General features: G+C 38.8%; 1 protein-coding gene across 17 annotated transcripts in view; it reads right to left on the bottom strand.

Moving 5' to 3' along the window:
• LOC105491971 (multiple C2 and transmembrane domain containing 1) overlaps nt 1-26,189 on the bottom strand; it is a 598,621-nt gene that overhangs the window by 378,568 nt on the left and 193,864 nt on the right. The window contains exon 1 of one of the 17 annotated variants that reach the window (XM_071097844.1): nt 11,855-12,149. The exons of the other annotated variants lie outside the window; for them this stretch is intronic. Coding sequence (XP_070953945.1) covers nt 11,855-11,911 — 57 coding nt within the window. The 5' untranslated portion in view covers nt 11,912-12,149. Of the gene's footprint in view, nt 1-11,854; nt 12,150-26,189 lie in introns of those variants that run through there. 17 annotated transcript variants of the gene reach the window in all.

Below are 26,189 nucleotides of genomic sequence, written 5' to 3'. Positions count from 1 at the left end.
GAAAGCATACAAGTATAACGAAGCTCTGTCGCCCAAGCTGGAGTGTAGTGGCACGATCTCGGCTCACTGCAAACTCCGCCTCCCAGGTTCACGCCATTCTCCTGCCTCAGCCTCCCGTGTATGTGGGACTACGGATGCCCGCCACCACGCCCGGCTAATTCTTTTTTTGTATTTTTAGTAGAGACGGGGTTTCACCGTGTTAGCCAGGACGGTCTGGCTCTCCTGACCTCGTGATCCGCCCGCCTCGGCCTCCCAAATTGCTGGGATTACAGGCGTGAGCCACCGCGACTGGCCGACCCTCCCTTTCTGTAGGTGCTGCCAGCAGCTTGGAAATTACAAACTTTAGAAACCACAACAGGGCAAGAACTATCTTCCTGTTCTCTGTGGTGGAGTCTGGCTTTTTCACGCCCTTGTCAAGGTACTCAGTTGTTACCTAGGTTCTCTCCTTACCCATCCACCAGCACCAGGTCCATGGAAGGTCTTCTAGGCCACAGTCCCAGGCCACATCTGCTGTCAGGCTACCCTGAGCCCAGCTTGCCTCTCACCCTCTGAGGAAGGAGCAGGAGCTGGAGTGTTGCTGCTGGCAGCGTCCCTGCTTTCTGCAGCCTCAGCACGGCTGGCCCTGCGGCAACTTGAGTGCTACACCTGCTCCAGCCTGCTCTAGTTCTCTTCTTCTTTGCCAATGGGGTTCCAATTCTGCAGTACAGATTGGGGGATACCTTTAGGGCGCTCCAAACCTCTCAGCAACCACAGCCACTCTGATTCCTTCATAATTGTTCTCAACACTCTGAGAACCGTTTCAAACCCAGTTCATTTAAAACCATGCTGGATGCTGGTCCGGTTCCTCTCAGCAAAGCCCAGTGTGGTCTGATCCAAATCCAAGCACGACTTCTGTCTCCTTTGCCTTGGGAAGTTGCCCTTAACTGCCTTGGCCCAGAGAGCAATACTCAGGAACTCACCAACTACCTACCAGGCTTTGACCACGTCTGAGATTGGGGCAGACTATCTAGAGAGAGGATTACAAAGGCAGGCCCAGCTGCGGCTTGGTGAATTCATCCCGAAGTAGTTCTATTCCCTAAGAGGGAATGCAGAAGTAGGAACCACAAAGTTTAAGAGGCAGATAAAGCTCATTCTGATCTTAACTAGGGACTATGTGGGAGGGGCTGACTTTGTTAAGGTGGTTGGGAGAGTTGGGAGAAGAGGCTGGCACCTCTCAGTGGGGAGGTGGCAATGTATTGGTTCGAGGGAAGTTCCATGGGATTAGGGTACCGTGGGATGAACCTATTCCTAAGATGTGGAAGCAGGAAATCAGAGCCAAGCCAAATGGACTAGAACAAAGGGGAAGCGAGAGGAAGGGTGCTTATCCCTGGAGAGAAATGTTGAACAAAGCAGATCTGAGCAGCAATTCACATACAGAGCATACTCGTGAAGCAGCAATTCACATACAGAGCATACTCGTGAAGCAGCAATTCACATACAGAGCATACTCGTGGCCACGGGGATCCTCAGCTAACCTGGGCATACCTGCGACACCAGATCTGGAGCTTGAGGCAGCATGTGCAGCCCACGAACTGCTGTCTGAGGTACCAGCTGGCTTGGTAGTCGTTGATTAGGAGACAGGCTGGATCAGAATCTCCTGGAGACTTTTGGTGCTGCTAGATGCTGTGCTGGGTACTTTACATACATTTTCTCTAATCCTCACAAACTTTCAAACAGCAGGGAAACCAAAAGTAACTCTACATATCCTTGATCTCAGCTTAAAAGTCACTTTCTCAGAGAGGACATCTCTGAGCCAAAAAATACAAGTTAACTTCCCCTTTTATTCTCTATATCATTTTCTACTTTTGCTGATGTCCCTCAGCGCAGCTTATAATTAGATATATCATGAGTGATATTCATGATGATTTGTTAACAAACATTGGGTCCATTTCTCCTCCATAGTTTCTGGGGGCACAAGCTCTTAAAAAGATTTTTGTGTCCCTGAATGCAAGGGGCGAAATGCAGTGAAATAATCAGTGCATTGCATGTAAGCATAGAGATCTTGTAGACTGAAAGTTTCACTCTGTAAAACTGTGGCCACTGCACAGACTAGTGTATCTAAGAACCAGAATGGCATTCATACTCACGTAAATGAGACTGTCTTAAATACAACTTAACACTGACTAGAGTTTTGTTAAAATCTGGCAATCACATGCTAGGGATAAGTGATATATTTTACTTCTCTGCTAGGCTTCCAAGAAAACAATAGGTAGAAATATATACATGTAAAAGTCCATCTAGAGGAATTTTAATAGATCCATGAAAAAAATAAATTTTCCTTTAGAGTAAACAAGTTTAACTGTTATACAGGATTCTTAACTATTAGATTTCTCAGACTCTAATATGAAACAATATCAATTTTCCTGTGTGTGTGGGGGGGTGGGTGGTTGGGAGTTTGTTGGCAAATTGATGCTAAAGCATATTTGGCTTTGGTTCTGGAAGAACCAATGTACCCCATCTCCTATCTAGAGAGTTTGACAAGTTGCTCCTGTGTTTCAGTAAAACCAGGATCAAGAAGCATTCTGTTGGCTCTGGAGTAGAGTAAGTCCTACCCTCTTAACCCTAATTGGATAAACACTAAACAAAAAAAATTACATAAGGCTGGGGGAATATAAACAAGAGCAAACAAGAGCTTGTAAAGATTCCAATAAACCACTCTACTAGTCACATTCACCCTACACAGTACAAGCTTTTTCAATTTTTGCCCAAGACTGTCTCACATGAATTGATGGCTCTACAGACCATTAAACTAGTGTTGGCTTGAATTATGATCATGTGAAAAAGGCTTGTGCATTGATCATGTGAAAATATTGGCAGCACAAAGGGGCCAATATTATACTCTGCATCTAGACCTATGGTTACTAGTTCCAAAGAAGATGTTTTCATTCTCATTTTAGGAGGAGGAAACTAAAACCCACAGAGGTCAAATAATATTCTCAAAGTCACAATGTATGTTTGGAGCTAGATTCAACTTCAACTGTTCTAGCTCCAAATTTGGACTCTGCTTAGCAACTTTTTTTTTTTTTTGGAGATGGAGTCTCACTCTGTTGGCCAGGCTGGAGTGCAGTGGCACGATCTCAGCTCACTGCAAGCTCCACCTCCCGGGTTCATGCCATTCTCCTGCCTCAACCTCCCGATTAGCTGGGACTACAGGCACCTGCCATCAAACCGGGCTAATTTTTTGTATTTTTAGTAGAGATAGGGTTTCACCGTGTTAGCCAGGATGGTCTTGATCTCCTGCCCTCGTGATCCGCCCGCCTTGGCCTCCCAAAGCGCATTTAGCAACTATTTTCACTGGAGGCATGGAGGACCTTTTTCTCAAGCCCTGTGCCACATGGTCCACTTTGCTCCTTGTTACAGCTCATCACACTAGCCCATGGTCACAATGAAGCTTGCAGGGCCTTCTTCCAGCAGCCCAGCTATCCTGTACAGCTTATTGTTCTCTTTTTTTTAGGGAGTTAGTCTTAATTTTCTTTCAGTCTTGGGCATAGGCAGGACCATGTCCACAATGTGGCACTTGCCAAAGCTATTCTTTGGTTAGCAGAATCTCAGCTTCCTCACCTCATTAGACTTCTCTCATCCAGACTCAAGTTTCAACTTCTTTTTGCTGCTGAGGCTTGGCTGGGAGCCTCTGGCTTAGGATTAAGGGTACCCATTCATTCCTGCATTTTGTGACTGTTCTCCCTTGACACCGTCCCCCATCATCTCCTCAACCTTACTGAGTATGCAGTGGGGAAGTGACTGATTGCACCCTGACTAGACTTCCAGCATAGGGTGTTCTGAGAGTTCACCTATGTCTTTCCAAGTGGTTATGCCCATACTCAAAAGGTTTCCCCAAGATATGGAAGAAGATAGTGCTAGAATGTGGGAGCACACTAGATATGCTACAAAAAGGTAAAGTTGAAAGGGAATGGCAGGAATATGGAACACTCAGGAGCTCAGGTGCCTCCCTTCAGTGTTTCCTCGTTGATGCCCTGGTTGTTGGCATCATCAGACCCTCTCCTTGAAGTCTTTTCTTGGTGCCCCAGGTTTTCTTAACTTGAAATGTGCATTAGAATTACCTGGGCTTTTCTTAAAATTTACATTCTTGCTCACGCCTGTAATCCCAGCACTTTGGGAGGCTGAGGCGGGTGGATCACGAGGTCAGGAGTTCAAGACCAGGCTGGCCAACATAGTGAAACCCTGTCTCTACTAAAAATACCAAAAAAAAAAAAAAATTAGTCAGGCATGGTGGCAGGTACCTGAAATCCCAGCTACTCGGGAGGCTGAGGCAGGAGAATGGCTTGAACCTGGGAGGTGGAGCTTGCAGTCAGCGGAGATTGTGCCACTGCACTACAGCCTTGGGGACAGAGTGAGACTCCATCTCAAAAAAGTAAAATAAAAAGACAGAAAAAAATACATTCTTGGGCTCTACCCATGACCTAATGATTGAGAATCTCTCAGGCGTAGGCCTGGGTACATGTAGTTTGAGCAAGATTCCCTGGTGAATCTGCTTCACCATGCAGCTGAAGAATCGCTCTCCTGTAAGGTGAAGGCCAAGCCCCTTAGCACCCCTTAGCACTTGAAGGTGTAGAGGACTGAGCACTTTGAAGTGCTGCTGCTTGGGTGTGGCCACCCAACTTCTGGAGGGGCCACCAAGAGAGGGCTGGCAACTCCTAGGGCATTACTACTTTGATGACAAAGGCATAATTAATATACTGTTTAGTAATCGATTGCCATTTATTTTGCTAACCGATTTGGATAGGTGTATACATTTCTAGTAATACAATGAATTGTATTTATGAGGTTTGAACATGCATTTATTTTTAGGATCTGGAAAGTTGGAGCAGGTGGAGAGGTATAACCAATCTTAGATGTGCGCAAGCGGTTAAATGTGGACCTATCTGTGTGATTACAAGTATATCTGCAGGGCCAAGAGAATAAAAATGAAGGCAAACTTTCAGATATGAGGAAAAGCTTCCAGGTAGAATCTGTGGTTCTACCTAGGGCATAAAATATGTCCTTCCAAAAAATATGGCTCAAAAAAATGTTCGTGGCCAAAAGGAAATTAGGTCAAGCGTAGATCGATTTATACTGTGCACAATTAACATTTTAATAAGCAGGAAAAATGAATGCAGAATTTAAATACTAAATTCAGATAGGGATACTCATGTTGACTGATGCTGTAAAAAGATTGCAGAGCTACATGACATGACACGACAGCAACCCCACACCCAGCTTGGCTCTGTCAGGAGCTGGCCATATAATTTTAGACAAGTCATTTAATTTGCCTGTGGCAGAATATTTTTTATTTGCAAAATGAGAGAGTTGAGTTAGTTGATCTCTAAGGCACCTTGTACTATGAACATTTTGTAAATATGAATTATACACTATTCATATATGAGCCCATATTGATAATGGCTCAACTTCTCTTTGCTGCTGGATGGATGGATGGATGGATGGATAGACAGATACATGGATGGCTAGATGGATGGATGCATGAATATTATCAATATTCATATAAATATTTCCTATTCATACACTATTCATATTCATACACTATTCATATTCAATTAAACATTATTCATATGAATTATACACTATTCAGGGTAAAGAAAGAGATCATGGACATTTTACAGCTGGTACAACACTTTGAACTGCTTTGACTCATTGAACTGAACTTTTAAAATCAAAGTTTGGTTTTGGTTTGGTTTTTAGTTAACTTTCTCCTTAATTTTGGTTTGTAAAACTTCAATTAAAATTGTAAAATGTAAAAATAATCTCTCATGAAAACTTGCACAAATAATAGATACAATGAGGCAGAGGTCACAATATAATGGGAAGAATATATTAATGTGGCAAATATAGTTTTCAGTCCTTAATTTCTGAAAAAATTAATGTCTGATATGTAAAAAACACCCAAATGGAGACGCTGCCCTTTGTTTTAAAGCTCCTGCCATGTGGTCTAAAACCTGGGTATATTTTAACCTTATTTAGTTAGATTTGATGAGATAATTTTATGTAAAAATTTTATCTTTGTTTCTTCCCCTTAGAAAACTTTGAACAATAACTTTCTTAACACTTTCTCACAAAAGTGACTATTGCCATTATCAGTGGCTTCCTAGTGGTAATGTGGATACTTCTGGAATTGTTACATGACTTTCAGAAACTCTTGAATGTTCATATGCTGTGTGATTTTTCAATAATTTAAAACCAGTAATAAGGCTACAGAGACTTCTTCTGTCTGGTGTGTTAATGATTCTTTGCAGCTATTTACACATTTAAAGTACAGTGATCCCTTTATTTTCAGGAAATATGTTAGAACACCCCCAGTGGATGCCTGAAACAGAGAATTGTACTGAACCCTATATATGCTATTTCTTTCTATACATGTATACCTATGATAAAGTTTAACTTATAAATTAGGCCCAGTAAGAGATAATAGTAACAATAATAAAATAGAAAAATTATAATGTTATATTATAATAAAAGTTATATGAATATGGCCTCTGTCTCTGTCTCTCAAAATATCATACAGTACTACGGGTAACTGAAACCTTGAAACGCAAAACTGCAGATAAAGGGTCAACGAGTACTGTACACACTTGCCATGAAACATTCATTCGTTTACGTTAAGCATAACATTTTTCAAACTCTAGACATGAGTTTAGTGAAAATTTTCCAGGTGGATTAAACTTAGAAGTAATTGTTTCAGAATTGATTTCAAGATTCACAGGAACCATTGAGTTGAAAAACGAAAAAAGAGAAAAGGAATTCCTATATTGAAATAGTTCATAGACTGTTGGAAATATGAGAGGGGTCAGAGAACGAGTCCTTCACTGTCGAACATTAAACCTGAGTCTCAGACTGTAGTTATGTGGAGTTAAGGTTTCCAGTGGGCCAGGGTAATGCTGTCCACTGATTGTTGACTTGGAACATGCTATTTCTAAGTGAGGGAAATCACCACCAGAAAACAGTGAGCCACAGGAATCAAATGCATTTCAAATAACACAAGGCCTCTGTACATAAAGGAATAGAATGTCCTCAAACTGTGAAAATATGCTATTTTGTTTAGGGGTGGGGGAAAATCTATATGATAATTGTTTTTTTTTCTTTTTTCTTTTTGTTTTTAATGACTCCTTTGGGTCAAAGCCAAATGCGTAATTTTCCCAGTAGAGTTGTTTCCATTGTCTAAAGTTTTTGATCCTGTTTAGTTATGCTTGATCAAGTATTTTTACAGGAAAATATTCTCTGTATTCCCTCCCTGCCTTGTAAACTTGAAACAATAACATCTTAATACCATCTCTGAAACTTGCAGAATTTCCTAACTCAAGCCTTTAGTCACCTTCCTTATTTTGGAAATGATCACTCACAATTGACTGATTGTGCCAAATAAATTTTGATTCCCAGACTTCTTATTTGAGTTCTCTGATAAAATATTGTGGGGAAAAAAGCTGCCATTCCAAAATGGAAAGAAATGCTATGCACTTTTGTAAACAAATATTGAAAAATGATCTTAAAAATACCTTTCTTTTTTGATATTTTGCCATAATTGTTTCTTCTGCATCTTGGTTATTTTCTTCATAATAAATTAATTATAAAATAGTCAAAGTTTAACAATTCTCATTAACTTAGGTGTTCAAATTTATTTTGACCTTTTAATTTTATCGCACCTCTATCTGTCTCTCTTTTTCTCTGCGTATGAATAATGTGTATAAATATATATGTATGTATCTGCATACATTTAGCTTTTGAATCGATGAAGTAAATCAATTATGGTTCATTATATATAATTTTAAAAACTAATATGAAATAGAAGAAAGGCTTGTGGCAAGAAATGGCTTATAGCTGTGTTCATTCCACATTGAAAACTATCAGACAACAAAATATGAGATGAACTAAGGAAAACTCTTTCACATCTCATACATCATTCCTCTGGGCCCACATTTTCTAGTCTCGTCCCAATCCAGTATCAGGTACATGAGTCATGACTCAAAACAGATATGGGAACACCTTCATTTATCCCTACAATCCATCCATCCATTCATCCATCCATCCATCCATCCATCCATCCATCCATCCATGTATCTGTCTATCCATCCATCCATCCATGTATCTGCCCATCCATCCATCCATCCATCCATGTATCTGCCCATCCATCTATCCATCCATCCATCCATCCATCCATCCATCCATCCATCCATCCATGTATCTTTCTATCCATCCATCCATCCATCCATCCATCCATCCATGTATCTCTCTATCCATCCATCCATCCTGCCATCCATCCATTCATCCATCCATCCATCCATCCATGAATACATCCATCCCTCCATCTTGTTTGCAAGACCTGATAAAACAGGAAGGTTTGAAAGCCACCCAAGAATTTCAAAGATAATTTGTGGAGTCTCTAGGGAAAGCAAATCAAAATGGACCTGGTTGTATAACAGACGTAAACTTCTCCATTCTACAGTTTGTTCAATGCGCTCCTTCCCAAATAATGACTTTCACCAGGAAATGTTTAGGGAATGAACAGAAAAAAGACAGATGTGACATTAATCTTCTATCAAAACACAAAATTCCCTAAAGCTTTCCTGGGACTGTATCAGATAACTAAATATAGACTGAAAACTGTTTCTGCCCCACCTGCACATCAAAAACAACAACAAAAAAGGGAAATCTTTTGTATCATCACAGACTATGATCACCTAGGAGAGCTCTCAGTTATGTATGCTCATTCCAGACACATTTGTGTTAATAAAAGCCCCCATCTTACGTAAATTCCAAATAACTTCAGTATATTTCTGGCTCATAAAGGCCTGGGTTTCAATAAGAATAAGAATGTTGCAGTTATTAAAATGATTAAATGTAGTAACATTAAAAAGATGTATTTTCCTCTCTGTAGTACTTTATAGAAGTCATTTCAAATTACTAAGACCAAGGGATTCTAATAGAAGGTGGCATAGAATGTAGTTAAGTATCTTGGCTCTGAAGCCTGACTACCTAGGTTTAATTCTGGTTATTCTACTACTAATTGTGTGATGTCAGGAATAAGTCACTTAATTTCCTTGTACTTCAGTTTCTCCATCATTAAAAGAAAATAATAATAATAATAATAATAGAACCCATACCTCATAAAGTTGCTGTGAAACAGATAGTTCATAAATAGTTATTATACAGTCTGACTTAAATGCTAGGCATTACTATTACTTTCATTTTGGAGAGAAATCCCTGTGGAGGGAGATTTGGAACTTGATTTGGTATATTTCAGTATGCTGTAAGTTGCTGTGAATAAATATTACTAATCCTATCCCACTAGTGAAATGACTCAAGCAAAGGGAGACTAAGTGACTAATTTGAGTATCTCAACTAAATTAAGATGGAATTAAAGCCCAACAAACCATCTCCATAGCTTTCCTACTTGGGTTTATCTCAGGGGGATATGCATTACAAATCTCAGCACTTATAACAACAGACTCTCCTGGCGAGTTCAAAATGCTTCATCTACCTTGATGTTCCCAGTATCACTAACATTTACTAAGCACCTATGGGAAGTATGGGACTGTCATCTAGCATCACAGTGTTTCCCTACCCTGTAGATAGAAAAACAAAATCAAAAGAAGACAAGGGCTTCATTGTCACTTCCAAAACTAGAGGTTTTCTCTGATATTACAAAGAAGTGTTGATTCTTCCCACTGCACTCCTTATAGCCCGGGGTTTTGTCACATAGACCACATGCTATCTCACTGCATTTATATTTAGCAAAGATTGTAAAAGATACATGCCTATTAATTCCATCTGTTTACCTTCATCTCCTAATGATCATGTAGTAGATTTCTATAGTTCTTGGAATCAAAACAAACATGAACTTTATTACAAAGCAGAGCTAGGATTTATTCATAAGATAGCAAGATGATAAATTCCACTTATCTCTTGAAACTATACATTGCAGCACAGGATATGAAGATAGCATACACTTTTCATAAGAGTTATATTTTTTATTAAAATAAATGGTGACCATGTTATGAATTTTTAGGCATAAAGAATAACTTTTATTAATATCACCAACACAAGAAAACTTTTAGTTGTCTTCTAAATCTTAAGAGATTTTAAAGCAAAGTTTTATTTTCAAATCTATCATGTTCACTGGTATAGCAGAACATATGTCATTAACTTCTCTAATTGTGAAAAGTCATCTTTTTCTCTTCTCATAGCTCTGAAAAAGAGTACAGTTATATAAATATAAAATAGCAGTTCAATTCTAACAGAAAGGATTGGAAGTTCATTGGTTGTTTACATTTTTCTTTTTTCTTTTTCAAAGGTAAGCTTTGGAGAAATCTCTTTTTGCTAATCACTTTCAACAAATACAGTGTATCAAAACAATCTACCATACCACCTCCAGTTTTGAAAGATGCAAAATCTACCACTGTCCTTTAAGCATTTGTACTTTTATGGCTCAATTCCCAGAGTAAAGATTTGGACACTTGTACTGTGGCAATAGCTAAGAAATTGCAAAAGTCAGATGTTACATTTTGATAATCACTCCACAAATCCATGCTCCATCAAACTAGACCAAACAGAGAATCCTTAGCCCACAAAACCTGCAAAGGAAGCAGTATTCTCCAATTTGGAATACCGTATTCTCCAATTTAAAATACTGCCTTCGAATATGTTTGGAAGTTGAAATAATTTCAATTTCTACTCCAAAGAAGAGGAGAATCATGACATACCTCCCATCAGCTCATTAACCCCTTGACCTTTGCAAAAACATGAATTATTGAATATATATCTAATGAAAAGTAATTTCCATGTTTTAGTTAGAATCTAGCAACTTTGCAGTGGTTATAATTTTGAATAGAAATGAAGCAATCTCCAAGCATGATAGTAAGTCAATTAAGAAGTACCAAAGTATTCATAATGCCAGCCATTAGCAGACACATTTTTGAAAACCTCAAGTCATTAATATCTTGCTCATTCAGTTACAGCTCTCGAAACCAAGGAATTTAAAGGCCTTAAATATGAGTATGCAAAGTTATGTGGATACCAAATACCACTTTAAACACTGATTTGATGTTATTTCTTCAACCAATATAAAGCCAAGACAATATTCCTGTGTCACCCCAATCTTTGAATTAGCTTTAAAAGCAAGCTTAAACAATTTGAAAAATAAACCTCTCATTCATTCTCTATCCACAGATTTCTCTAGCCACACAATTCGTATGACTGCCTCCAACAGCAATTGAGAAAGTAGGCAGTGATAAACAAGCTCATACAATTTTAAAACAAACAGAATAATCAGAAGTTTCTAAGTATGCTTGCCTTTCACTTAAATGGAAAGCCAAATGTGAAGGGTCCAGAGGCTTTCACTAATTTTCCACTTTAAACTTTCTAATAATTACTAAGCCCACTTTTTATTTCAATAGAAAAATATAATTATTGAGCTATAATTATTCAAAGATACTCATATAAATCTGATACATGTTTCACCTTTAACTGAGATCATAGGGTAGCAAAAGAAATATAAGAAAATAAGAACCTGACAACTACTAAATCCTTAAAAAAAAAAAAAACCAAACCAATATAAAGCTACTACAATGTTTCCATTTCTCAGGCACTATATTTTTCATTAAAAATGATCATAAAAGGAATATCAATGTATTATACTATGTATCTCACAAGTAGATTATACCGTAAATTAAAAATTATCTGTATTAGAATCCCAATGCAACCTTCAATACCCCGTGAGAAGGCATTTTTTCTAAGGTACAATCATATACCTAAACTGCCACATTAAGGCTGCCACAATCCAATGAGTAAACCAAAATATGTTACTTACCTTATTATAAATAAATGGCAAATTGCAGGCACTTTTCAGCTTGCAGCTGTCTAGCATAGTTGATTAGAAATGAACAAAACATCTTTCACTCCAGTGAGAGAACTGCATATTTAGACTTGCCTTTCTTCACTGAATACTGGCAAAAGAGGCTGTTCACCTCCAAGTGATAGCAACAGCCCTGCACGGAGCACTTGCTGCTCTGCACAGCAGCGACTTGGAATGAAAGTAAGAAGAACCCGTGATGTTTAAATAACGTAGCTTTAGATTCACAGGATATGACTCAACTCTCAAACCAGTAGGGGAAGAGTTTCCCATTGCAAAACTGTTAGTACAGATTACATAACAAACATCATATCTGGGGTCCTAAAATACTCACATTAAATATTAAAAACTTCACCTGCTAAATCAAACGTGCAGTTTTAGTAGCCAACCTCTTCCCCATGGCAAAAGCCACAACAGGAAATGAGAATAACAACACTGCACAAAGAAAACTATTCTGCTTGTTCTCTGCAGTGAATTAATTTAATGTTATTAAGGGTGTGAGAACTTGCCAACATCTCCCAGAAAGACATGTAAAAAAAAAAGGAACACTCAAGTCACTAACATTCCCATCAGTATGAAAACAATTGTAGAAGAAAATTCTGTTTTAACATGCAAGAAGTGGCATGCTTTACTAACACAATAGAATCTCCTTCAGTAAGTAGAGAATGGAAATAGATCTTCATGCTTTGCTGCTGCTGTTTCCCACAGAAATCCTTTCCGACGCTGTCATTACCTTGTGCTGCTAGCTCTGCCTACCTCACCAACTCAGAGTCCCCTTTTATTTGTTTTGTGAACCCTTCTAAAGGAACACGACTAATGATACAACTCCTCTAGTAAATGTGGCAATTTTACATGCTTTCTCCAGCACATGTTATACCTTAACCCTGAGTTGTAGTAAGCTTGATCAATATTGAGTTATTATATTTGGATACCTCGGTCAATAAATATTATAGACATAGATGCTTGGAGAAAAGTCTACTACATAAATTCACTTGCCATCAGCCTCTTCAAGGAAAAAAAGCTGAAAAAGTCCATGTTAATAACAGTAAGTAGGCTGAAACTAACTAGAACACGGCTGTTAGACATATAAAGTGAAGCATACATGTAATTTAAAATATTTTAGTAGTCACATTAAAAAAGTAAAGAAACATTAATTTTAATAATGGTTACCCTAGTATGTCTAAAACATCATCATTTCAACATGTAATAATTATAAAATTATTAAATGTTTTATCATTTTTGTACTAGTGTTGGAGATCCAGGATATGTTTTGCACTCGTGTTACATTTCCACTGGAGCTAGCCATATGCAAGTGTTCAACAGCCACACATGGCTAGTGGCTACCATACTGAATAGCATAGGCCTGAGGTTCAAGGTTCATTTTCAGTCTTCAGGTGGTGGTTCAAATATTCTCTTTCCAGAACATTTAGGAAGGTCTTCCCTGACTACCTTCCCTGAAGTAACCTTTTCCAATTACTTTCTATCAGATGATCTTTTTTATTTCCTTTATAGTACATCACAGTTTAAAATGTTCTTTATTCATTTGTTTACCTATTTATAGTCTGTGGTCTCTAACAAGAATGTAAGAAACCTGAGGGCAGGAATTTTGTTTCAACAGGCTATTGACATGGTCATCAATACATAGCAGAATTTAATCAAAAAATTATTTAATAAATGAATAAAATATGGATTTTTTGCTATGTTTTGGGAAATAATATAAAATTAAGAAATATGTTCCTCATATCACTGAATTTTCAGCAAATACACTGAGCAACATTTTCTTGAATTGAGAAATTGTCCCCTTTTTAGAATATTAATGATCTTCCATATATAACATGTTTCATTATCATATGCAATGCTGTGAAACAACATACTCGTTTCATTACTCTAGCAAATACTTAGAACACTTTAATCCCAATGATGTAAATCTGGACACCATTAGGATGTCTATTTATCTCCTATTTACAAAAACGTAAAATCATTGCATACTATGCACAGAGCTACAACGCAGGGGTCAAGGATGGGCATGTGACCCACGCTGGTCTAGTAAGCATGCCAACCTCTCCACTTTTGCTAACATTGAGAAAGAGGTTAAGTTTGTAGAACATTAAGAGTAGAACTGCTGGTTGTTGTATCTGGTACCACATTGTCTAAAAATTGTCTAAAAGAGGTTGTCTAAAAATGAGGCTGATGAGAAAAACAAAGTCAAATACATGAAAGGCAGATTCCTGATAATACTACTGTAATTACCAGATACTGTTATGCATTAAGTCACATTTGCCCTTTACTGCAATGATGAATATACTGGAATGTTCACTGGAGAATTACAGTAGTCAAAACAGGAAACCATGCAAGGAGCCCTAAACAGTGGAAGAGTTAAATAAATAATGGGTTAATCATACTAAGGAATACTACATAGTTATTTTCTTTTAAAGAATCAGGTTATCTAGATGCACTGAGATGCATAGCTCCCTAAAAGATATTAAGCAGAAATAACATATTGTAGAAAAATATATTATCCCAGTTATGAGTATATACATTTTTATATGCATATTCACAGAAAAGGGCCCAGAAAACTGCACACCAACTGTGGACACATGGTTAGGTCTGGGAAAGAGATTTGAAGTAAGGAAGTGATGGGGGACAAAGGGAGATCAATGTTTTGCTCAGTTTATTACCTCCTGCGTAAATCTTGTAAAATAAAAATGAATTAATGTATTCCTTAGGTATTTGAAAAGAACATGTTACATTTAAAAATATTTTAATATTTTTCATTTCCATATTTTGGTACATTGTACTCACTAAGTGGACTACTCTCCTTTACTATTTTTTAAAACAATGTAATAGAAATGATGGTGCTCTTTTCTGTCCCACTCTCCATTCTTTACCAGCCCCAATTTATGAATACTCCAATTTTTCAGTCTGGTTAAAGTGAATGCCAAAGACAGAAAAGAGAAAAAGAAAGGGCAGAGAGAGACAGAGACAGGAAGCTGCATTAGAATCTCCAATGTACCTTCTAAAACTGGCCAAGGTCTTCGGGTGTTTTTTTTGTTTTGTTTTTTTGTTTTCTCCTGTTGGCCACCTGCAAGCAATTTTATTGGCTTTATAAAATACAGCTTGGATTTATTCAACTGCAAACATATCAACAGTCCAATGTTTAAAATAATATGCTTTATATTAATTTAGTCTTGGATCAGAGCAAACAAACTTTTTTATTAACAGCTCACTGAAACATTTCAGGCTTCTGAATTGGGTATAACAATTGCTTTCCTAATTAACTCAAAATCTAAACCTTTTGTTGCTTTTTCTGGCTTGCTCTAGTCCTTAAATCTTCACATTTTTTAGGCATGCTCATCACATCTTCTGCTTTTGTATTCCCTTAGATTTCCACAGTTTCAACCCCTTTTTAAAAATGACACAGCTGAAGGTGCTTAGAGTCTGAAGCAAGAGTAAGGGCTGTTTGACTTTTAGTATGACTAATGAGGATCTGAATTTATACAGTGTTGACAAACTGATGCCTGTTTGGCTCTATTTTATTCTCTAAGCCCACTGATCCTAGTAACTTAAACCTCCTACATGGTCTGTTGACACCCTCCTTCCATTCTCCTTGCCTCTACTTAAAATTATGCCAAATTTGCTTCCGATTTTCTGGAAGAAGTAAACCATTATATTATTAGACACATCTAAAACCTCCATATATCTTTACCTATCTCATCCTTTCTTCTCTCTCCAAAAGTAAACGCCCTCCTGGGTTGGCTTGTATCATTACTGTATATCTTTTATAATACATTTTATTATAATACTGTATACCTTTTATAGTACTTTTTATTAGATATGTGTATATCCATAAACAAGATATTATTTTGCATGTTTTATTCTTTATACAAATATAATAGTGTATAGATCCTTTAAATCTTTCTTTTTTGCTTAGCATTATCTTCTTAAGATTTACATGTGGTTCTGCTTAGTTTATTCATTCTAACTGCTGTGCAGCATTCCAATTTATGTATCCATTCTCCTATTAATAGACATTTAAGTTGGTTCTAATTTATTACTGTTATAAAACTATTATAATTCTTGTACATGTGCATGTATTCGTTTAAAGGTGAATATCTAGGAATGGAATTGTGGGGTCATACGATATGTACACCTTCACCTTTACTAGATATTTCCAAACTGCATCCCAACATAACCAGGCTAGTTTACAATTCAACCAACAGTGTATAAGAATTTTTGTCACACCAAACTCTTGTAAACAATCTCCATAGTACTGATGATCCAAGATGCTGAAATACCAAGGGTCTTGATATTTCTGTTTTTTGTTTTTGATTGGTATCAAGTCTCAATGTTTTAATTTGGATTTCCCTGATTACTACCAAAGTTCAGTATTTTACCTTATTATTGGCCTTTTTTTCTATTGAGTTATTTGCCTTTTCCTGACAAATATTTAGGAGGTCTTTGTAATATTTTAAATATTACGGTTCTATTCCTTTGTCAATTATATGAGTTATAGATATTACCCTTCTGTGTATATTTTTACCATTGTTTATAATGTCCTTTGCAGTTTTTTATTTTTAAATTTGTGGTTTAATTAAAAAATTATTTTTTCTCAGTTATTTACCTATAATTCTTGAGTCAAAAATATAAAAATTAAATGTTCTTTGGTCATTATTCATGAAGCATTACCAACAATAATGTTAGATTGCGTATCTAAAGGGGAACTGAGAAAAATTTATATTTCTTCTGAGTAGTTCAATTAATCCTTACGGGGTAACTGCTATGTAACTCATACAGTATTAGAGGTTTCAAACATGAAGCAGACCATAGAATCAATACATACATTTATGGACTAATTGAAGAAAAAGACTTGCAAGCAGACTGATGATGATGATGATGATGAAATGGAGAAGTAACCATGTGCCAGAGGTTGTGCTGATGCATTATTTAATTTTACAGTAGTGTAAATAAGATGGAGTAAATGTTAGTGTAAGAAATACAAACAAGATGCTGTGGATACAGAGAGAAGAGAATATGTTATAACCTTGCATCCTAAAGATCATTCAAGATATAAAGTGGTCAAATTTGAGGTAGTATGAACCTGTGAGATATAGTAAGACCTTGAAATGACATTTCTATCTTCTCAAGTCAATCTATTTTCCCAAACCAATAACTCAGAGATTAACTGTCACTTATTTAGAAAATTGGTAAGAATTAAAGTGGGAACAAGTTATTCATTTGAAGAAAAAAATGCTTTCTTGAGAGACAAGTTCATTTTTTACAATCAGTGATCAAATCACATAATGAAATTTTCTCCATTTATTAGAGATGGTGAAAATTTAAAAGCCCATAGTTCTTAGGAATCCTAACAAATGGTGCATATATCTTCCTGTATCTGATTATTAATTTATAACATCAAAGTTAAAATAAACTCTTGTTCCTTAAAGAAATCCCATGGTAAGTACATTTGCAAACAATGCATCCAAATGTATCTCTTTTGGAAACACAGATGTTCACATGATGTTTCTCTGTAGCTCTACAAAAAGTTCAGAAAGCGAGAGGACTTAATATTCTTCAGCCAGGAGGAAGAAAGGGCTCTTGATCTAGAAATAGAGAAGCATGGCCAGCAATGTCACAGATTTCCTGAGGCAGATTAGGGGTATCCCACTTCCTTGAGGCTATGAAGTTTACACTTCAGGCTTCGTATCACTGTAACCCTCTACGACTTGCAAACTAAGATGTGTTCCCCTGCTTAGGGGTGACAGTAAATTTGAAAATGAGAAAACAAGACTGCCATCTAAGAATTAAACTTTGAAATAAATATATAGCAGGTCAGCACATAGATAAATAAAGGCAACTTTAATTGTCAGAAGGGTGCAAACTCAAATGCCTGAAGGCACAAGCATTACCTGTAGGTAATGCAGATCAATGTCTTGGACCTGGCAGAGACCACAGTGAACTGAATGAAGGCAGCACTCAAATTTCCTTTAAAGAAGACAGTCTCTGCTCAGCTCCAGATGGTTGATCAGATGTGGGAAGGGGTTAGATCTCTGGATTTTTTCAAGAAAGGCTACAGCTCTGGGTTGTTACATGAATATTCCTGATTGAGACAAACAAAAGCTTTTAAAGGCCAGATGTGTCCCATGGACAGTCCGTCTCAGACCAGCAAGTAGACAAAATGCAGCCTTGGAAGTAAGCACAGGCAGTAGCCACGGAAACCCTGGGGTAGGGTTCTAGAGGCATGCCCCTCCCTATTATGGCTCTGCTTCTCTCATTCCATTACACCTATGGGTCTGAGAACAGTCTGCCCTTCTGATTCCATGCTCACCAAGCTGCTTTCTGATACAAATATGGGAGCCTATCTGGCATGTCTTTAGGGAAACCTTGTTTAAAACTTGAGGGAGTTGAGGAGCAACTCAGCAGCTAGGTCTCTCCTTATAAATTAATAAACTGACAGCCGGGTTAGTGATTTGCTCCCCATGTGGTCTGCCTACAGGAGCAAAATGCGCTGGGTGGGAAGATGAGCCACCCATCTTCAGCTGTTTCACTTCTCATTGTAAATGGAAACATTGGCATTCTGATTTCACACATTAGTTGTATGAGCTTCATTAATATGAGTCCAGTTCTGGAGGACAGATGGGTTCTGAAGCTGCTGACAAGTGTGGTTTCTGGGCCCGTGGGGCTTTGGACCAGACCATAGACAGTGGGAAATTCCCTAACACAAGGCCACCCTACAAGGCCCGCTGGGATCTTAAGTAATTGATCTAGCTTCTCACTTACTCTCATTCTAACCCCGTGGCCATTCATTTCAAAGCATCCTTATCTGGGTCTCTAGATGTCCAGAAATGAATTTGAAATGTGAAGTTAAGAATTGAAGATACGCCTTAATGAAAAGGGCAGAGAACTCACAGCAACTAAAAAATATGTGTTTGTAATCATTGGCACCATGGAGCAGGCACTCTGCTATGTGCTTGCCATAGACCATCACACTTAATCCTCAAAGAAACTCTGTGAAGCAGGTACTACTCAGAGCAATTATTCTGTCTTACAGACTGATGCTTACGGAGGTGAAGTAATTTGACCATACGTACACAGCTAACAAGTAGCGGAGTTGGGATTAGAACCTGCATCCTCAAACACTATAACTTGTTTTCTGTACATGGTACTTTATTTCACTATTTGTACACCAAACATGCATTTTGCATTTACTATTAGATACTGTTCTAACTACTTTACCAACATTAACTCATGTATTCCTCATAATAAGCCTATGAAATAACACTAAAATTTACCCCATTCTGATAAGGAAACTGAGGCAAAGAAAGGTTAAACAACTTGCCCAGGATTATACAGCCAGGAGGGGACACAATCAGGATTCAAACTCCATCATTTGGGCTCCAGAGTACTCATTCTCAGTCCCTGTGAAACTCCACACAATGTTCCCTAGGAAGAACTGGTAAAGATTGCAATTTAAATAATTTCAGTGCTATTGTAGGCAAAATTTTTCAGGAGGATGGATGGCAACCCAAGGAAAAGAAATCATTTATGTCATATCATTCCTCTTTATTATATACCAATTAGAAAAACTGCAATTCTTCTAAATTTAAGAACTACAGAGCAAGTAACCACCATAAAATACTATAAACCTGGATATAGTTATTCTTAGGCGATACATCTGAGGAGGGTGACAAATTTTAGGTTGCATCCTTTTTTCCCCTCACTGTTGCAGGGGAAATGAAAAGAGAATTTTTTATTTCTGCATTTATAAATCCTAGGAGGTAAGCATTGGAATACTTTTGAGAAATCTAAAATCAAGCACATATTCCAGAGTTTAATTTGAAAGTCATTTTCTCCTGGAAACAAAGCAAGTTTAATTTCAGAATCAAAATGCACTGAACATAAAGAAGTAGATGTGGATACCTCCTACTTTGAACCAAACTTTCAGTTAAAATGGAACTTTTGGATCCATAAATTGCCAACTTTTATTAAGAATAATACTTTGGAATCGATTGGATAAAAATAACACCTTCTGACTCATATTTTAAATGTGAAGGAAAGTTTTCTATTTAAATAGTGAGGAAAGGCCTCAGTGGTTCCTATACCACTTAAACAATCCAGTGTAGACCCTTCCAGCCAGAGTCTAAAGAGTTAACTTAAACCTGAATCCAGAAGGTCTCTCTCTTTAAGTCCTTAATCTGCTGTTTTGTTCCCGTCCCATTTAATGTAGTTCATGAACTCTTCCAGAAACTGCCATCCTGAGAGATACAGCATGTTGCAGAACTAGCTCATAAACTGTCACCATGAAAAAGAAATAATACCTATAATACTTCTCTTCTTTCAGCCTCTCTTCTCCACAAACAGTCCAATCGCTTTTGCTCAACACAATTTATATAGTCTGGTTATCAAAATGTAGCTTAGTCCCCTAGCGATGTGACTTTCCTGGTCTCATGGCTGATCGAATTCTCGACACAGCCCCAAACTCAGGCCTCTTCCCAGGGCCCCATCTAGTTCCATCTTCAGGTCTCTTCTCGTTCTTTCCTGCTGCTCCTTTCATTCCTCTCCACATCATGAAACAATTTTAGGGATTTTTAAGCAAATGTCTGAGGCAATATTGCATGGCAGTTAAGAGAGGATGTTTTAAAATCGGACTACTTAGGCATAAATTATGTCTCTGCCAGTTACCTACTGTGTTTGTTATTACCATCAACATTATATGTTTAATTTTGAATCACTTAATGTTGAGGTGAGAAATAAAGCCTAGTTTTAAAAATTCGTAAATACAAATTAGTTAGCTTTCTTTTTGGCCAATATTTCAATTAAAAAAATAGGTGCTAATACAGTCAGCAAATCAATTAGCTATTATATTTTATGCACATTCTTGAATATCTGTGGGCTGTTCCTTCTCAATCTTCTTTGTTTTCTTCTCTACTCCCTAAATGCTGTTGCTCCAGAGGAATCACTCCTTGGCCCTTGGCTTTTCTGCTGGAAAGCAGAGGTCCCCAGACTTCACGAGGCAGACCACGTATTCCGTGCACAGACACACATGGAGTTGTGTGGCACACAGGCGATCACATGCCCACTTGAAGGGCACTGACGTTGCTCCACTCTACTCATCGCTGCTATGTGGGATTGTAGGACCAGATTTTCTAATTTTCAAGACCATGTAAAATACACAGTTTAAAAAATATTGTCATAATGCTTTGGCTGTCCAGATTCAACCTGAAAAATCCAACCTAGGATGACATCTGCTTTATATTCTCACAAAGTAATCTTCTCCAGGTCCATGGCACTCATCACTATCCCTAGTCAGAGTGCTCCCAGGTCTCTGTCTTTAGCCCAGATCTGAGCTCTCACCTGCATATACTGACAAAGTCAGCGAGCCCTCTGCACAAGGCACTGGGACACCAAAGATGACTGATATATTAGGTTGGTGTAAAACTGACAGCAAAAATCGCAATTATTTTTGCACCAACCTAATACAAATGCAGCCCCTGCCCACAAGGGGTTTACAGTCTATCAATCAAATTACTTCCTAGACACCTCCATCCGGAGATGCTCCTGGCACCTCAAACTAACACTGCCATCCCACTCCACACCTTTCCCCCAACCCCAAACCTACTCACCCTGGTATCCCCTTCCTTATTTCTATGGAAGGCTGTTGCCCAAACCAGAGACAGGAAATTCATCCAGAATCCCTCTCTTACCGCTAAGAGCTAATTGTTCCCCGAGGCCTTCCCCTTCAATGCCCTGTCCACCTCTCATTCCCAGGCATGACTTTCCATCCTTCATTTCACTTCTCTACTCATAATTCCTTGCAGGAACTACTGCAATTACCTTTTGTGTCAATTTTTGAAACATATTTGAAATTTTTATGACATTCCTTTCCTCAAGAGGGGGGGTCTATCTCTTCTCTCCCTGCTTGAAACTCACATGGCTTTTGTGATTGTTTTGACCAAAAAAGTATGACAGAGGTGATGCCATATGACTTCTGAGGCTAGAACATAAAAAGTTGTGCAGTTACCCCCTTACTCAGTGGAACAGTCTCTCTCGAAGCCTTTAGATGCCCTATCTGGAGGCTGCCTTGCTGTGAGGAAGCCCAACTAGCCCTGACACCACAAGAAGAAACGGAGGAGTCTGGACTGAGCTTTCACAGTTTGTCCCACAACTGTTTCAACTCTAGCATCTATCTGACTGCAACAACATGAAGGACATTGACTAGAATCCTCCAGGCAAATCTTTCACACATTCCTGACTCAAGATTTTGAATAAAATAAAATGATAGTTTTAAGCTCCTAGGTTTCAGCTAATTTGTCATAAAACAATAGTAGCCAAAACAGAAATGGGGTTTACCATAACACAAATCTAAAATGTGTGTCATTGTGTCTGGAATTGGTGGGTTCTTGGTCTCACTGACTTTAAGAACGAAGCCGCGGACCCTTGTGGTGTTACAGTTCTTAAAGATGGTGTGTCCCGAGTTTGTTCCTTCAGACGTTCAGATGTGTCTGGAGCTTCTTCCTTCTGGTGGGTTCATGGTCTCGCTGTCAGAAGTGAAGCTGCAGACCTTCGTGGTGAGTATTACAGCGCTTAAAGGCAGCACGTCTGGAGTTGTTCGTTCTTGGGGGAGGACGGGTTCCTGGTCTCACTGGCTTCAGGAGTGAAACTGCAGACTTTCCCCATGAGTGTTAGAGCTCATAATGCCTAGACCCAAAAAGTTGGAAGCAGCAAGACTTATCCCAAAGAGCAAAAGAACAAAGCTCCCACAGTGCATAAAGCCACCGAGCAGATTGCCACGGCTAGTTCCAGCAGCCTGCTTTTATTCCCTTATCTGGCCCCACCCACATCCTGCTGATTGGTCCATTTTACAGAGAGCTGGATTGGTCCATTTTACAGACAGCTGATTGGTCCGTGTTGACAGAGTGCTGATTGGTGGGTTTACAATCCTTGAGCTAGACACAGAGTCACAGAGTGCTAGTTAGCTAGATACAGAGTTAGCTAGATACAGAGTACCAACTGGTGTATTTACAAACCTTGAGCTAGACAAAGAGTACTGATTGGCATATTTACAAACCCTGAGCTAGACCACAGAGTGCTGATTGGTGCATTTATAATCCTTGAGCTAGACAGAGAGAGCTAGAGGGCAAAGTTCTCCAAGTCCCCACTAGGTTAGCTAGATACAGAGTACTGATTGGTGCACATAGGATCCTCCAGCTAGATATAAAAGTTCTCCAAGTCCCCATCCAGTTCAGGAGCCCAGCTGGCTTCACCCAGTGGATCCTGCACCAGGGCTACAGGTGGAGCTGCCTGCCAGTCCCGAGCCTCGCCTGCACTCCTCAGCCCTTGGGCTGTCAAGGGGACCAGGTGCCACGGAGCAGGGGGCGGCACCCATAGGGGAGGCTCATGCAGTGCAGGAGCCCACCACAGGGGGAGGAGCTCAGACATGGTGGGCTGCAGGTCCCGAGTCCTACCCCGCAGGGAGGCAGCTAAGGCCCTGGGAGAATTTGAGTGCGCCAGCGAGCCGGCACTGCTGGGGGACCTAGCGCAACCTCAGCAGCTGCTGGCCCGGGTGCTAACCCCCTCACTGCCCTGGGCCGCACCGCTGGCCACTCCATGTGCGAGCCCGCCGAGCCCGCCCCGCGCCAGCCAGAACTCACACTGGCCTGCCAATGCAGCCCCCATTCCCGCCAATGCAGCCCCCATTCCCGCCCGTGCCTCTCCCTCCGCGCCTTTCCCTCCACACCTCCCAGCAAGCAGAGGGAGGCGGCTCCAGCCACAGCCAGCCCAGAGAGGGGCTCCCACGGTGCCGTGGTGGGCTGAAGGACTCCTCAAGTGCCCCACGTTGGGCTCCCAGGCTGAGGAGGCACTGAGAGTGAGGGCTGCTAGCACATTGTCACCTCTCGTCATTAAGACTGAGACAGGCAGTAAGTGGAGGCTGAAAGGCCCACAAGGAAAGTCTTATGAGAGGAAGTTGGTAGAAGTTAGTTAAAGGCTTCGAGGAAGCTGTCAGCAAAGGCTCAAAGGGAAGTGAGAAAAATGTTGCTGGAAGTTAAAAGAAAGGGGTCTCTTATTATGTAGAAGCCGAACATTTTGCAAAACTATCATTTGGGATAAAGTGGAAATTAGAAATATATCTAATGAATTTGATGATCTAGCTAAGGAGATACATGGTTTCGTGTTTTTTCATTGTTGTTGTTTTATTTTGTTTTGTTTAGCTGCCTATAATAAAATGCAAGAGGAAAGAGATGAGCTAAAGAAAAAAATTGTTAAATATAATTAAGTTAGAACTTGCTGCGTTAAAAAACAAGAACAACTAAAAGAAACTGTTTCTTATTCTCAGCCTCTCTGAACAGCAAGTAATTCTCAACTTAAGAAAACACTCGGGGATATAGCCAGAGGCTGGTTAACAGATACCAAAGTCCAGCTAGATAGGAGGAATAAGGTCTAGTATTGTGTAGTACTATAGGGTGACTAAAATTAGCAACAATTTATTGTATATTTTCAAATAGCAAGAAGCATGGATTTTGAATGTTCCCGACACAAAGAAATGATTAATGTTTGAGGTGATGGATATGTTAATTGCCCTGATTTGATCATTACACATTGTATAGATGTATCAAAATATCACACTGTACCCCAAAAATATATACAATTATTATGAGTCAATTAAAATTAATAATGAAAGCAAAAAGAAAAAGAAAAGGTGAAAGAAAGAACACTGTGAATACACCTTTTCAAAAATAATAAATAAAAAGAAAGGCTTTAGGCCAAAGAACAATCCAGGTTGAAATAATATCCTTTATTAAAGTTTCAGAAAGATCTAAGGCAGTGGCTCCTCAAACTTTGAGGTAGATAATGGACCTCTAAGAATCTTAGGAGTATGCTTCACAAATTCTCTCCATTAAACAATTGGTCTTCCAGGTATCTTAAGGATGTTATTTATTTACTTATTTATTTTTATACTTTAAGTTCTAGGGTACCATGTTCACAATGTGCAGGTTTCTTACATATATATACATGTGCCATGTTGGTGTGCTGCACCCCTTAACTCATCATTTACATTAGGTATATCTCCTAATGCTATCCCTCCCCACAATAGGACCCGGTGTGTGATGCTCCCCTTCCTGTGTCCAAGTGATCTCACTGTTCAATTCCCACCTATGAGTGAGAACATGCGGTGTTTGGTTTTCTGTTCTTGTGATAGTTTGCTGAGAATGATGGTTTCCAGCTGCATCCATGTCCCTACAAAGGACATGAACTCATCCTTTTTTATGGCTGCATAGTATTCCATGGTGTATATGTGCCACATTTTCTTAATCCAGTCTGTCACTGATGGACATTTGGGTTGATTTCAAGTCTTTGCTATTGTGAATAGTGCCGCAATAAACATACGTGTGCATGTGTCTTTATAGCAGCATCACTTATAATCCTTTGGGTATATCCCTAGTAATGGGATGTCTGGGTCAAATGATATTTCTAGTTCTAGATCCTTGAGGAATTACCACACTGTTTTGCACAATAGTTGAACTAGTTTACAATCCCACCAACAGTGTAAATGTGTTCCTATTTCTCCACGTCCTCTCCAGCACCTGTTGTTTCCTGACTTTTTAATAATGGCCATCTAACTGGTGTGAGATGGTATCTCATTGTGGTTTTGATTTGCATTTCTCTGATGGTGAGTGATGATGAGCATTTTTTCATGTGTCTGTTGGCTGTATGAATGTCTTCTTTTGAGAAGTGTCTATTCATATCCTTTGCCCACTTTTTGATTGGGGTTTTTTGTTTTTTTATTGTAAATTTGATTGAGTTCTTTATAGGTTCTGGATATTAGCCCTTTGTCAGATGAGAAGATTGCAAAAATTTTCTCCCATTCTATAGGTTGCCAGTTCACTCTGATGGTAGTTTCTTTTGCTGTGCAGAAGCTCTTTAGTTTAATTAGATCCCTTTTGTCAATTATGGCTTTTGTTGCCGTTGCTTTTGGTGTTTTAGACATGAAGTCCTTGCCCATGCCTATGTCCTGAATGGTATTCCCTAGGTTTTCTTGTAGGGTTTTTATGGTTTTAGGTCTAACATTTAAGTCTCTAATCCATCTTGAATTAATTTTTGTATAAGGAGTAAGGAAAGGATCCAGTTTCATCTTTCTACTTATGGCTAGTCAATTTTCCCAGCACCATTTATTCAATAGGGAATCCTTTCCCCATTTCTTGTTTTTGTCAGGTTTGTCAAAGATCAGATGGCTGTAGATGTGTGGTATTATTTCTGAGGGCTCTGTTCTGTTCCATTAGTCTATATATCTGTTTTG

The sequence above is a fragment of the Macaca nemestrina genome, chromosome 6 (assembly GCF_043159975.1).
Source record: "Macaca nemestrina isolate mMacNem1 chromosome 6, mMacNem.hap1, whole genome shotgun sequence".
Taxonomy (NCBI): domain Eukaryota; kingdom Metazoa; phylum Chordata; class Mammalia; order Primates; family Cercopithecidae; genus Macaca; species Macaca nemestrina.
This window is presented reverse-complemented; position numbering and strand designations above follow the sequence as displayed.